Source organism: Opisthorchis viverrini (assembly GCF_000715545.1).
Source record: "Opisthorchis viverrini unplaced genomic scaffold opera_v5_140, whole genome shotgun sequence".
NCBI lineage: Eukaryota > Metazoa > Platyhelminthes > Trematoda > Opisthorchiida > Opisthorchiidae > Opisthorchis > Opisthorchis viverrini.
Genome location: NW_008751796.1, coordinates 494949 through 509422, shown reverse-complemented (window position 1 = coordinate 509422; position 14474 = coordinate 494949). Strand labels below are relative to the sequence as shown.

General features: G+C 42.9%; 2 protein-coding genes across 2 annotated transcripts in view; one reads left to right on the top strand and one right to left on the bottom strand.

Moving 5' to 3' along the window:
- T265_14083 (hypothetical protein) overlaps positions 1 to 14474 on the top strand; it is a gene marked incomplete at both ends in the record, with an annotated part of 73942 nt that overhangs the window by 35815 nt on the left and 23653 nt on the right. The window contains 3 exons of the mRNA XM_009171955.1: positions 6121 to 6264; positions 10825 to 11494; positions 12404 to 12648. Coding sequence (XP_009170219.1) covers positions 6121 to 6264; positions 10825 to 11494; positions 12404 to 12648 — 1059 coding nt within the window. The remainder of the gene's footprint in view (positions 1 to 6120; positions 6265 to 10824; positions 11495 to 12403; positions 12649 to 14474) is intronic.
- The window catches only part of T265_06620 (hypothetical protein), a gene marked incomplete at both ends in the record, with an annotated part of 5747 nt that continues 5538 nt past the window's right edge, over positions 14266 to 14474 (bottom strand). The window contains one exon of the mRNA XM_009171933.1: positions 14266 to 14394. Within this exon, the coding sequence (XP_009170197.1) occupies positions 14266 to 14394 (129 nt within the window). The remainder of the gene's footprint in view (positions 14395 to 14474) is intronic.

The following is a 14474-nucleotide window of genomic DNA, read 5'->3' as shown; positions in this document are numbered from 1 at the left end:
ATATCTATGTTCAGTGACCCTCGTTTACGGCAGAAAAAGTCACTCGATTTTTGCCTCATGTAAAACATTGCGGACAGACATTTGTGGAGAAGTAACCCAGAAAACCAAGATTGGATAATCGATAAAAAGGACTCGAAGAAATTGAGACTCAACTGTGTGAAAATCTGCTACCGAAATGATGGCTTTTTATGGGTTACACTCTCAGTGGTCTCCCTCCTTGATCGCTAATCCCATCTATCGGTATACGTTTCTGTCTGTTAACTAAAATTCGACAGGCAGTCGAAAACGATGTTGATCTGTGTGCTCAGCCGTGCGACAGTTGGCTTAGCAGAGAGGGCACATTCAGCGCAATGTTATAAAGTGGAGGAAAAATACAGACGGAAGCAAACGCTAGCTATCAGCTGGCATCTTCCGCCAGGCAGATGATGCAGTAATCTGAGGGAGGAAAGATTGTGCAAATTCAAAGTGTAAAATTTAAAGTTCCAGCGCTCTAGTTGAGAAGTAGCCTTCGTAGCCCGGCCCGAATAATTTGACGCCTACACATAACCGCTGACTGGAAGTTCAGTTTCGGGGGAGCTCAACATTCTTAGCTACATCAGGACGATGCATGGCGAACGTGTTCCTGCTTTAGAAACGCGAATCATTCTATCCGACGTCAATACTTGCTAGCGAGTAAGTTTTCACCGATTGAGGGAGAATTACGTACTCACAGGACATTTTAGTCAAAGAGCTCTGAAGCAAGCAAAGCTCGAATCGGGTGCGTCTCCACACCGGTGTGGCCAGGAAAAAAACTCAACGACTCGCGCGACAGCAATGCAAAATCTGGACCTTCCGCGAACACCTAAAATCGAGTGATATTCAGAACACAATCGCGTAATTTTTCTTCTTATTTATCACGTGCGCGCATATTTCTAGGATGATAAAGTACAGGGATTCAACAGCGATGCAGTCTGTGTGCCAAACAACAAGAGTGAACTAATGATGTCCTCCCGTCTATCGACGGAACCTTTACAAACTAGCTGAAAGATATTTCAAATGGACAGTCAGTTGCAATCTACAACGGAACTCCTGCCACATTGCGACTGTGGTTCCTGCGAACTGTAGGTACCGTGCCGCTGTGCTGGCAGTTTACTGAGCAACGTCCAACAACCGCCATTGGTTATCGATTTGTATTATTTATAATAGAACCTTCTAGAATTGTGTTGCTGGAGCTTCTCTGAAGTACACTTATCTCATGATCACGAATTGGGTGGGAACTTGAAAATATCTGTTTTTAAGTCACGCGATAATAGTACCTATTGTTTTGTTCCAGTTGGTGGAACTAACAAACGTGAAGCGTACTTGTAAAAATTACTGACATTTTGTGCACGTTGACAACTAAACAGGAAACCAGGTTCTCACAGCCTGGAATATTTCAAAATAAACCGACACGGCTTCAGCACTGATACACTTCTCGCACTATTAATTTGTATGTGTATTAAAAACTCACTTTGGACAAGTACACGTAGTGCTCGCATTCCGAGTCCAGTATTGGTTTTCTCATTTCTGTCGTTTTGTTAATTCACTGAAAAAATAGTGTTCAGCTTGCACGCTAAGCAATTTCAGTTCGTTTCACCTACGTATCACCTTGGAAAGTGTTACTCGCCCACGGTAGTGTGCCATAAATCGTTGATGCCTTTTGACTGACGCTTATTTCAGGTTTTCGACGTCATGGATATTATGAATTATTTCTCAAACGCAGTCCTCTTGTGTGGCTCTTAGAAGTACTCAACTCGAATAACACATTTTGACAACCAATGGTAAAACACTCTCAGTTGTCTCGCTCAATGAAGGCATTTGCATAATCTGGACCACTGATATTTACTTCCAAGAAAGCTTGGAGAAAAATGTCTTTTTGAACCCGTACTGCACGGTTTCTCGTTGTTTATAAGTAATACTGGTCTGTTCACATTAAGATGGATAGATTTTTTGTGCCGGCGCGGCAACCTTTTGGTTCTAAGCTGGACAAAATCACGTCTCCGTGAAGTGCAGATCGCTGTTGGAGCCAAATCAACGGATGACTGAAGAAAATGTGCTAAAAAATTGCAGAGATATCCAGTAAGCTGATCAAAATGCGTATCCGGGGCATATATTTAATCAGCTTTTGGGTGCTGTTGATTGCACATTTGCAGAATTTTTGAAAATAATATCAGACAATTGTAAGAGCAGTTCACGGAGGTTAAATCGCAAGCATGTGCTCGACTGGGCTGTAGGATCAATGTTCCTGATCAAAATTAAACCAGGGCAATGCACACCTGCGGTTTTTGATTTTGAGGGACAGTCAGTGGTATTCAATGGTATTTTTGTTCCTTCCTGATTCTCTTATAAACTTATAGTTCTTAATTGAGCATTCCAACCTGATAACGTCCCACAATAAATCCGTACACAAGGTAAACAGTTGAATTCTCGGTTGCCTCCCCATGAACTGTGCTGATAGTATACTAACAGAGAATGTCAATTCACCAATATATTGACTTTGTTCGTTTCCAGCCTTTGAGAAAGTTACCACATAAGCTAGCAAATTTCCTTCAGAGCAATACTGAAACACCCCCAGCTGCACTCGTCTTGTGTTTTAATCCGATATCTGGCACTTGACATGTGCACTTGGGAACTCTCTGGGCTCCAAAAGACATCACCGTCTTTCTGGAGTTGCCTGTATTAGAATTCGCTTGCGCTACCTTTCGGCCAACAGGATTCAGCCATCAAAACACTTGTTGTTAAAGGTTGTTTTCGTCTCCTGATTGCGTGTAGATCCTTCGATTTCGGCTTCGTTGTGCGCCGAGACCCTGCCTTGCTCAAGCCCAGAGCAGAGCTCATCTGCCCGTTTCATTGCTAATTTAGCGCTTGGTCTTCGATCTACTGTTGAGCGTTGTTCACAGGGCTAGTCTAGTCTTAAAGCTGATCGATAGGGAACGACCTTGCGGCATCAGACATTTTGCTGTGTGACCTGATCCAGCTATGAACACTTAGGCATTAGCTTGTTGATCCAACCACTCTACTAGCATTTTGCATTTATCAGTCACATATTTGGGAATATAGCGGTCTCAAAGAGTTTTGGTTCAAAACCAAAAGTATGTTTGATTTGTCGGTGGACTTGGTCATCCGCGAGCCAAACACCGCTATCCTGGTTACTAGACTGTCTAAGAAATTTCAAATCCCCGGGAGATTGCGATGGTGATCGTGTAAACAGTGAGGATCTCCAAAGACAAAACAAGCACACTGTCGTTTTCAACTCATCTCCAATTGTATGATATTGAACACAGTGTTTACCTCGCCCAAACTCTATCCTGAATTCCCCTCTCTTCTCGTAGTAACAGATAAATTGTCAGGAAGGCTAGTAGGCGAACAAGCGTCTAAGTAAAAGTCCAATGGTCCATGATACGTTCAAAATATCAGTGCCAAGAACTGAAAAGCCAACGTTTCTATTCTACACACGCAACGCCAAAACACTCGTCAGTTGAAAAAAACTGCAAAATATCATTAACATAAAATAATTTCATTGGTTTGGAACGTCAGGTCTAAACACATAGATAAAACAATGAAACGATATGCTGATAAACGCAATCCTACTAGGGTGATCAATTTACTTCACGCCCCAAAATTTGCCCAACGCCTACTCCTGACAAAGGGCTTTTCTATGCTTCAAAATCTTTTGCATATACACAGGGGAATACCTTTGTTCTTTCTCTTAGCTGGAGTGTATACTACTGGAGGAAACTACTCACAAGGTTGGTGAAAATTTCGGCAGGCTGCAGTGGGTTCACCCTTCTTCGGGGCATCAGGTTTGTAAAGTGCGTCCGATGCTCTTTCACTTTTGTGTCTTGTTTGAACATAAGTTGTACGGAGTTCGACAGATGGACTGATTTGTCTAGTACTTCAGGTTTAACAAAAGACTCAGCTGAATATCAACTGAACCTCCCGAGTTGCGCAAAGGTGAACAACTGCTGTTGTTCAGCTTTCTCAAGTAGTCTGATCTCATTGACGGGGATAAAGTCCAACCACCGCACTGCTGATGGGACCTTTATGTGAAAATGTCATCTGGAAACAGATAAGAACTCATCATCTTACCCATGGTAGTGGGATTTGAAGATCAGGAACAGACTTGGACAAACGTAGAGGATCGGTTACCACATATCCGTACAAACGTTTGATAAGCAAGGTCCTGCTCCACTAGCATTTTTCGTTTACCAGTCACACATTTCGGTATATACCAATTTCGAAAGGTCTCAGATCAAAACTAAAAGTATCTTTTCATAAAGCAAACTACTCCCAAGGTTGCTGAAAACTCTTCGACAGGCCAAAAACGGTTTTGCCCTACCACTTCGGGCTCAATAGGTAGGCGCAGTCCCCGAGTTTCCATCAACCTTATATTCTCCTTGAACACGCATTGGACTGTTTTCGGGAAATACACTCGTTTGCAAATCAATTTGGTTTTCACGAGAGACTCGGCTGAATCCCTCGTTTATGATATTCTACAAACTGTCCTTTATTTGCCGGTGGATTTGGTCATCAGCGAGCCAGATTTCGCTATTCTGGTTATTAATCATTTTGCCGGTTGATCGAAGTCACATGGTGGCTAGCCAAAAGTGGCATGGAGAACCTGTTTTTAAAGCGCGTGAGAATCTACCAAACCGTCGGATTCAAACAAATACTTACTTTGTGGACAATTACTGTGTTCCAATGAAAACTTGATAGTTTGTTCCACTGTATAGAAAGGAACATGACTGTGACTAACAGAAGAGTAGTTGATTCCTGGATAGACTTTCGATTACAAACCAGCAAAATGCGAGCTCTAAACACTAAGATTGTAGCTTCCGTAACAGTATATTTATACCACTGAGAGAAAGAAGGCCTTCGATGTGGAGTTACTTATTAGAAAATCCCAACAGAATCGTTATAGTCTATTGGACAGGGGAGCAAAACTCTCATATGCATCTTGTTTACAAAACTGAATATTCTTTTTCTACTTGAAAGCGTCTTCTTGCACCTTCCTGGATATTCCTTGACTGTTACTCAATTGCAAGCAAACGCTACAGAGCGACTTCACAAATTCCGTAATAGGTCTCACTTTTCAGGAGGCGCAAAGCGGATTAACGAGAAAACATACTACTCGAATGCCCCCGATCAGTAGTATCACGGTTGCATCATGACCATTATTCTGAGCATGCTTCTTAATACAGAAGCGCGGATATATTCATGTTTGGCCGTGGATCTTTTGTCCCATTCTCCGCTACGCATTCCAGTTTGCAGCGCCCTACATCTGCTCAAAGCATGTGTCGCTCATGCATGTGTGATGATCGAAATGCTAATAACTGGGTCCTTGGAACACCGACCTAGAGGAAAATTCGATTAGCAGTATTGTACTCGTTCATTCTTTGGCACATAAAGCAACCAAGAACCAAGAACAATCACACAGAGCGAAACAGATAAGCAAACCCCCCGCGCATAGTGGTGCGTTTCGCGTCCCTTATGCAGCCACTGGACAGAGTAAGTATAAAACTATCTTAATTCTATGTTGAGAAACAAACTCTGGATTAAAACTTCCGTGGGATATACACACGGTAAACCTGGAATAACCCAGCTCTTACGGGCAATCACTCAGTGGGGCTGAGTGGATAGAACGGCCACAGTTTCTTCGTTCAACATCAAGTAACCATTCATTCGAGACTAAAAGGGTTGATACTTCCACGATGTAAATGATTCGTTACATCACATGCTGTTCAACTTTCTGAGGGATTCGTTTGATGAATAACTTTAGCATATTCCAAGCACTGGGATCGACACAAAGAGGTGCATCACCAACACATACTGAGGACATGTCAAGCAATTTCGACGTGCACGATTGCATAATGCTTGGTTTTCAATACAGTCACCGAGGAATCCGGAAATCACGTTCATCCTAGTGCATGTTCAACACAGTTCTTCGGCTCGTAAGATGAATTTTCAGGGCCAGGTAGGTTGGTACATCTGCCCACTGTTCCCTTTTACATCCGTACATCCAACCATGTAACCCCACCGAAGCCAGTTCGTCTGGTCGCTTATATGATTCCAACCCATTTTCGTTGTCTACCCCAAATTCAGGCATCTACGACCTGCTAATTCATGAGGTCTCGCTGGAAGATGAAGCGAGTTTTATATGTCAAGCGGACGTAAAATTGTACAAAGCCTCCCCGCCACCTTTGATCGAAACCCTGGCAAGCAAACCCGCATACCTGAAAATCATCAGTAAGTTGTTCACTGTTGTTGGTCGATTTCGCAATACTATCCAGCACCGCGATTCCCAGGCTAGCAATAATTCTATACACAATTTTTTGTAAGTTCGGTGCGTTTTTATGCCTGAACTCGTCGTCGCGTAATCGTGAAAAAATGGTGAAAAAAATGGTCTTCACAAATAATATAACCTACAAATCCAACCCATTCATGCTATGTAGAGGACACTTGGAATAGCAGCAAAACTGTATTTCGTGTCTATCTTTGTAATGTACTACTCATAAGGTTGTTGAAAATCCGTCGACAGCCCAGGACCGGTTTCGCCCTTTTTGCGGCTCATCAGGTAGGCGCAGTCCCTTCATTTGCAAACTAATTTGGTTTTTCGTGAGACTCACCTGGAACCTAGCTGAATCTCTCGTTTGTGATGTTCTAAAGCAACGGAATGTGCTGCACCATGCCACCTCACGTTTCAGTCATTACGATATTCGAGATATTGTGATACATGTATATATTTGTAATGTACTACTCATAAGGTTGTTGAAAATCCGTCGACAGCCCAGGACCGGTTTCGCCCTTTTTGCGGCTCATCAGGTAGGCATAGTCCCCGGGTTTGCCGTCAACTTTATGTTCTACTTGAAACCAAATTGCACGGAATTAGTAGTTCATGTCTTTGTCATGGTTCTTGCGTGCCTAGATACCATACCACCTGGAGGACGCACGAGGGCTGCGATACTACCGGTTGCTTAAACTGAGTTAGGAGTGGTTGAGATGCCTGGGCTAGGCTCGAACCAAGGAGCTTTCGGTCAGTAAGTTCACCACTGAGCCACCTTGGTGGTAGTTCTCGACCCCCATAAGGTTTCGGATACGAACGTTGTTTCTTCCTCTATTTCCCCAAGTCATTTAGTAAAGTAAGTACGAACTTCCGGGGAAATATTAGTGCTGATCTATAAGACCTTCTTTAATCAAGATTCAACTGAGGGAGACCACCATAAACGGGAAATTTGGAGTGGCTAAGTTGAGGATCCTATTGGAGCCAAACGTCGTGTAAGTAAGAATACTTGGCTAGTCAATGGTCGCTTACACACAAGATCAATCATAGATTCTGGGGAAGAGCAGAAGCACGTTTTAGCAGAATCATTCTTCACAGACTGTAATTCAAAAATCGATGGGGACGTCAAACGTAGTCTGCCAGAAACAAGCAACACCATTTCCTTTTTTCAGCCAATCAACCCAACTCTGTGTAGATATCCTTTTATGTCATTGGAAGCGTACGTGTGGAGTGGGAGCGTCCAAACTACGGACTAAAAACAGCCACAGCATGGTTTCCTGTCAGGTAGTAACTTTTTCAGAGCTCACTGACTCAATCCCCGTGAATCACAACCGCAAAGTCTTAGTTGTTCGGGTCGGGGCAAGGCAAATTTTTTATGTTCCTTTCGGCAAGTAACCGTACTCCAACGTTGTCAGGAGGATGGGAACCATTGGAAAATGACAGGCGCTGCACTCGAAATCTTAAACAGAACTTCTGACAGGAATAGCTAGTTGCTTGAGGGTTCCGTCCTTATTTTTGCTACCGATGGGATCATCCTGCACACGTAATGATTTTGAGAACGTTTGATCACTCAGCGCATGTCAGCCATCCTGACTTGCCATCGAATCACGTGCGGTATTACTGATAGTGTTGTGTATATCAGCGACGCGATAATCACTAATCAGCTCCGTTCCACAAAACGACCTTGTGTGATTGCAGGTTGTCTTCAGTAAAATAAACGAACTTATCCTGTACAAGTCAGTGGGTACATTGGCCTTTCGGATACGCAATGATTTACAGAAAGCAGCTGTCACAATTGACCGACGTCTCCCAAAAAACAAAAATTGCTTTGTCGTAAAGCAATTTGGGAAATTGCGTTCCTCTGCCTGTTCGACAGTTTTATCAAATATGCATAAGGATGTCATCTGCCTGTCTGAAGTTGTCCCCACACTGCATTGTTTCACTACTAATTAAGTAGTCATGAAAAAAATGATTACGACAGCAACGTGACTGGTTTATTCCAATGGAAGCAACTCCTTTCGACGGCGTGCTTCATAAGGCCATGGTGAAACTCCAACGGTTGTAGAAGTACTGCGTGCAACTGAAGTTCATCTTAAAAGGATAAATAAGTCCAGAAAATGAAGTTATGCTTATGATTCAGTTCGTTCAAGGTTAAATCATCATCCCAAGTCAGTCATAAGATTTAGATGAAGGCCCCTTACGACTCAATTTATGACTGCAAAATATCATCAATATGCCCCTAGTAACGCCCCGAAATGGACAGTTCTCTATAAATTCCAAGGACTTTCGAAAAATCCTGGAGAGGGTTATTATTTCCCCCGGTCAGCATCTGCTCACTGCGAACCATCGAACGAATCAGCCCACTCGCTAAACAGTCCACCCTCATAGTTTTATGTTGTTAGCTGGGAGTGTCAAACTTCTCGTATCTTCAAACTAAAGCCGCGAGAAGTTGTAAAACCCGGCGCATAAATTCAGCCCTATATCAAGGAACCACTAGAATTTTACTTTCATCTTGTCCGATGGACGTGTTGTTCACAGAAAATTGTGAATGTGACTGCCTTCAAAAACACCACATCAGGTAATATGGGGGCCCTCAAAATTGCTCTGATCCGCTTTCAAACGGAGAATAATCAATGTTTAGGTCCACCGCACTGAGTCACGTGTTTAGTTTATTGTTGCAGTGGCAGTCCCAGCCCACGTACCTAAATCAGCCATTTTGTACACGCCGCAGGATATGTGCGATGTCAAACCAGTCTCACTGAACTGCCTCGCCGTTAGCCCTGTCAGCTTAACATACCATCGGGATGATAATAGTGCATCAATTTTCAGATACATAAACAGATGGAGAGATAGATAGATAGATAGATAGATAGATAGATAGATAGATAGATAGATAGATAGATAGATAGATAGATAGATAGATAGATAGATAGATAGATAGATAGATAGATAGATAGATAGATAGATAGATAGATAGATAGATAGATAGATAGATAGATAGATAGATAGATAGATAGATAGATAGATAGATAGATAGATAGATAGATAGATAGATAGATAGATAGATAGATAGATAGATAGATAGATAGATAGATAGATAGATAGATAGATAGATAGATAGATAGATAGATAGATAGATAGATAGATAGATAGATAGATATTATTGCACCTTAGTGATAGGGCTGAGTAAAGCGTGGTTGTTTTTATATTAATGATCTCAAATGTGATTAAAATGGCCTGGTGGTCTACCAGGCCGAGCAATTTTTCAAGTTTTTTATAAATGACTACTGTGAGTATCCACCCTAGCGGCGCTCTGTCAAACTGTATGACATTAAACAGCGCGACAGGATCCAACAATTGATGAAGCACCCGACAGTGAGTTGCGGAAACTTTTGATCAGTGTTCAAGCAACCGGTGACGAGTGACAATCCGGTCTCTAAATCCTCTCTCAGGCCAGAGACTGGTCCTAAAGCTTATCTGTTGGGTAAAATCTAATTGGTTTGAAAAATTACGATAGTCTTAGCTGACATATCCGATGGACTTGTTATGTGATTATTGTTACATATTAGTCTGCTATGTTTAGGGGGCCGAGGTAAATGAATCTAGGAGCGTCTTCAATGAAACTTTTTAGCTTTAGGTGTGCCGGATTACACGCTGTCACGAATCCAGCTGCGATGTCATTTGTTCCCGGAATTTGAGCTTTCAGCTGATCAATCACGTGTGCAATATCTTGGTATAGTAAAGGCGACGTTATATGGTCCTGTCTACATCGTAAGGATAAATTCTTCAATCCTCAAATTCCGCATGCTTGCACACAGGAAGATGCGTTGTACACCTGAACCTCAGAGCTTTTTAAGTGCACCTTACGGCAATGAATAAGCTGAGAGTACTGTGTTGGGCGGTGGATTTAACCAGAGACTGAATTTAGCAGCTCAACCAATTTCTTAGGTATCATATGGTAAAAAAGACCGCGATCATCTGTCAAACTTGGAGCGGTCTGAAACACCCTTGGGACCGGGTCATCCCTTATCAGAAGTCACCCTCCGTATGACACCAGTGAGCGGTTTTTCGTGTGAGCGAATGGTCTGGTCCATCACGTTGGACGTCGCTTGGCCAGCTCTGACGCTTCAGACAGAATTATCTCAGTGGAGCCATTTAGATGTCGCTGCAGATGAGCTAGTTGTGTCTAAAGCCAAGCGTGTTTGTGCGTTCCCTTTACACTATTGTTTCAAGTCCAGTCACACCCCCTTTGCTATAGGAATTCTGCCTCACGGCACAGCCACATATATGTTACTACAAGTGAGTGACAGTAGAAGTTTTATCGGCCAACCAACGTGTGTTGACACTTCAGTAAAAAAAGAGAACCACACCGTTGGATGTCAAACAAAGATATCCATTTGCCTGTGTAATTCGAACGTTAGTCATAATATTTGGTCTTCTGATCCCGCTATAGACTGATCAACCTATTGATATAGGCTAATTTAACAACTCTTAAAAGGTGTCTACCTAACTCTGTTTTCTTCCAGTTCCACCAACCAGTCTCACGCTAGCAAGACGTGACCAACCAACTCGATATCAAGAGCTCAGCGCTCAGCTTCCCGGTTCAAAACTTGACCGACCACATATCATTAGCGAATCTTTTGTACAAAGCCCCTTTCAAGCGAACCAAAAGCTACTGGACACGGGGACCATGCATTTGATTCCTCGTTCAAAACAGTTTGAAAATAGTCGTATCGTTGCAGACGACCCGGCGATCGGTTCCGGTTCCCACGTCTACAAACCAGTACTGTTTGATAATACACGAAAACTCAACCTAACCGACACATCCGGAGAGCAAATACGTATTTCAAAACCACCTCCGGTGTTGTGGATACGAGAGCAAGAACGATTGGTTGTGGAATGTCGTTCATCCGCGGCTAAACCAGCTCCGACCATTCGCTGGTTCCTTTCCGGTGTACCACTAGACCCGACGAAAGGTGAAAGGGCTATTGGATTGGGCAGCGTAAGGGCACCGATGCATGATGCATTGGACAGTCAATCAAGTGGTAGACTTAGCCAAGTGGAAGTCGATGAGAAGTTCGAAATCGTCGAACAGCATTTTTTCGAACCAGTCAACTATACTGCGCCATTCGTGCACCACCCGCTGCCCCAGCATTCTTTAGCAAGAAATGTTTCACCTGACGGGGAGTTGCACACGTGAGTTTGCTGTTTCACTCTATCCGGTTGATACCTGTGTTAAAACTGGGTTAACTGAACTGATAGATATCTAAGTTTGATTAGGTGAGAGTGATTCTATCGCATATACTTGATTTCGGCGCAACCGCTACTTTGTGAGAATAAAGCGACAAGTGTTACTTACTTTTGAGTCTATCCACAGAAATCGCATGCCAACTTCCATAATTGGTCAACAGTTTGTTATGTGAATTAATCGATTCGAATAATCATCACAAACGAATCAATAAAATGCCCATTAGCCGCTGGTTTCACTATCTGAAAACTCTTGGTGTTTTTTTTTTCGGAGGGCCGTCAGTTCTTTTGATCAGAAATACCAGTGAAAGGAAGAAGGCCTTCGATGGGGAGTCATTTATTCGGAAATGCTAACTGATCGGTTACAAACCATTAAACAAGGAAGCGAAACTCTAATCTGCATCTTAGTTCCAAAAACTGGACACAGATGCTCTCCCGAACGAGTTTTCTTAAAGATTAGTTGCCTCCAATCATTCGTCGCTCAAATCCAAGCAAATGTTACAAAGTGGCCCCACGAATTCCGCAACAGAATTCTCTTTCTCCATCGACGCAAAGCGAAATTCTACAAACAACACATACTACTCGCGTGCCTCCCGATCAGTAGTATCACCGTTACACCAGGACGTCCGGTGCAAGGCTTGCTCGGCCCTGGACACTTTAATGGGGGGAGCAGGCTGGTGCATCTGAAAGGCAGTATCTTGAATGCGAAATCAACAAGGCAACACGGGAACAATTTGGACAATATCAGCCCGAGTTCCAAGGTGGGCTGGAGCCTCATTAGGAGCCTCATTACGTAACAGCAGACCGAACAGCAGACTTGGCACGGTCTCATTAGAGACCGTGAGTTTCTGGTACTAGCTCCTTGTTCTTCTGTTACCTTGGTGCTTTTGACCTAGACCCACTCCTGGTGGATTTACTGAAAACGAAGGCCAGTATTTACCTTCTGTATGTTGATGATGACGATGATGATGATGATTCGGATGATGATGATGATGATGATGATGATGATGATGATGATGATGATGATGATGATGATGATGATGACGATGATGATGATGGTTGTCCTGGAGATGACGCTGAGAATACTGTTACCAGAATGTTAGGTTAGGCTTGCGTCACACTCCATCTAACATTTGCGTGACTCAATTCTGCGTTACTTTCAAAGTTGTCCATATTTGTTTATCACTGGCCTATTTATTGACGACTAAGTTGTCACCAAGACCGTTCATGAGGAAATTAGTCTTATCTGGTGCCCTATTCAGTTGTGTTTATTATGGGAACACCGATAAGCATATCCGCTCTCGCATTTGGGTACACACACTGATACTCAGTTTCAAAGTAAAAACTGACTTAGTCAGGCACAGACCTGTTTGATCATCCAATTGAATTGAACTCAGTTGTTCGGGAAAAAAGTATATTTACCGCGAAATGTGCTGCCTTCTGTCCTACCCGATGAGTCATCCGAAGTTGACACGTGACATTTTCTGTGATCAGAAAATTCATCAATTCTTTTCATCCACAGACGGGCAACGCTGAGTGTACTGCAGCTGCTTGTTCAACGTCGACATCAGCAGAAACATCTGGAATGCAAAATTGACAACACCGATGAATTCCGGTCGGCTGTTTTACCAACCGTATCCGCAGTTATCGAGCCTATGTGTAAGTTTATCTCATTTGGTTCCATCTTTGTGACTCAAGGTCGGCTGGATAAGTGCATTCTATGTGTAAGTTTATCTCATTTGGTTCCATTTTGTGACTCAAGGTCAGCTGGATAAGTACATTCTTGCATTTGATTTCTCTTCAATATGCCTGGTAACTCCTCTTATACGGAACTCGAAAGATGTCCATCCATAGGAAACGAAATACTTTCACCTCTCGAATCATTTGGTTGATCCGGTTATTCATGGATAAGGTGAACGTGATCTCCAAGACAGCAAAAATTGTCGGACGCAACGACTGGTGTGGCCAGATTCTCGACACCCGATTGCACATTCCCTAAGGTCACCAAATGTACCAACGTGTACTCCATTCAATTGTGTACCAATTAGTTTAAAAAAGTGTCCCGGTGCAAACCTCACATTGTACACATGATTCGGGGCTATGTGCCAGCTGAGGAACTTTGAACTCTTCGTAGTTCGTATGGTTTTTGACAGAAAATCTCTAGGACTTTTGGGGAAACAAGCCAGCTAACGTTCGTCGTTTTATATGCTGTGGTTGTGTTACAAATCATGAGGAATCGTTATTATGAGAAAGTTGAAAAACCTGGTAAAGTCTCATCAATTTACCAACCAAATCTTCGTTTGTGAGAGACGAGGGCTAACCGCTTGTGTAGATTAACCAACGTAAGAGGAGAGCCAGTCGACTAAATTCACTATATAATTTCATTAAGTCATTTGAAAGAACAATTTGGCAGATGGTTTTTTTGCGGTGCAGACCGTCTTTTCACCTGATGGTAGTCCAAGGAGATGTACACCACATGTCACTGCCCAATTTTGAGCGTTCCTCACATTTGAACTCGACAGTACGGATTCATCGAATTGGATTACAATTGTCAAGTAGCCCAAAGGTGTGCAAAAGTATCCGAGTTACAAAGACCAAGTGCGCCTGATGACTCTTCAAGCTTCTTTGAATTTACTTTCGATATTGTTATCTTCAGATGAATCAAAAAGACCCCAAAGATGGTTTAATGAGTTCCAAGCTTGTGTTGACTTTCCGAGGATTTACTCGTCGTTACTACTGAGGATTCGTTCATAGCCACACCACTCTCGTTTGAACAACCGTGTTACTGTTCTGGCGTAATTATTCCGGTGAGTCCACACCAAAGGGAAGCACTGGACTGGAGTTTCCCTCTTTTAGAGATGATCAGCAGTGTATATCCAATGACCGTGCCGGGATTTGAACCCCGGACATCTGACATGCGCGGCGAGCG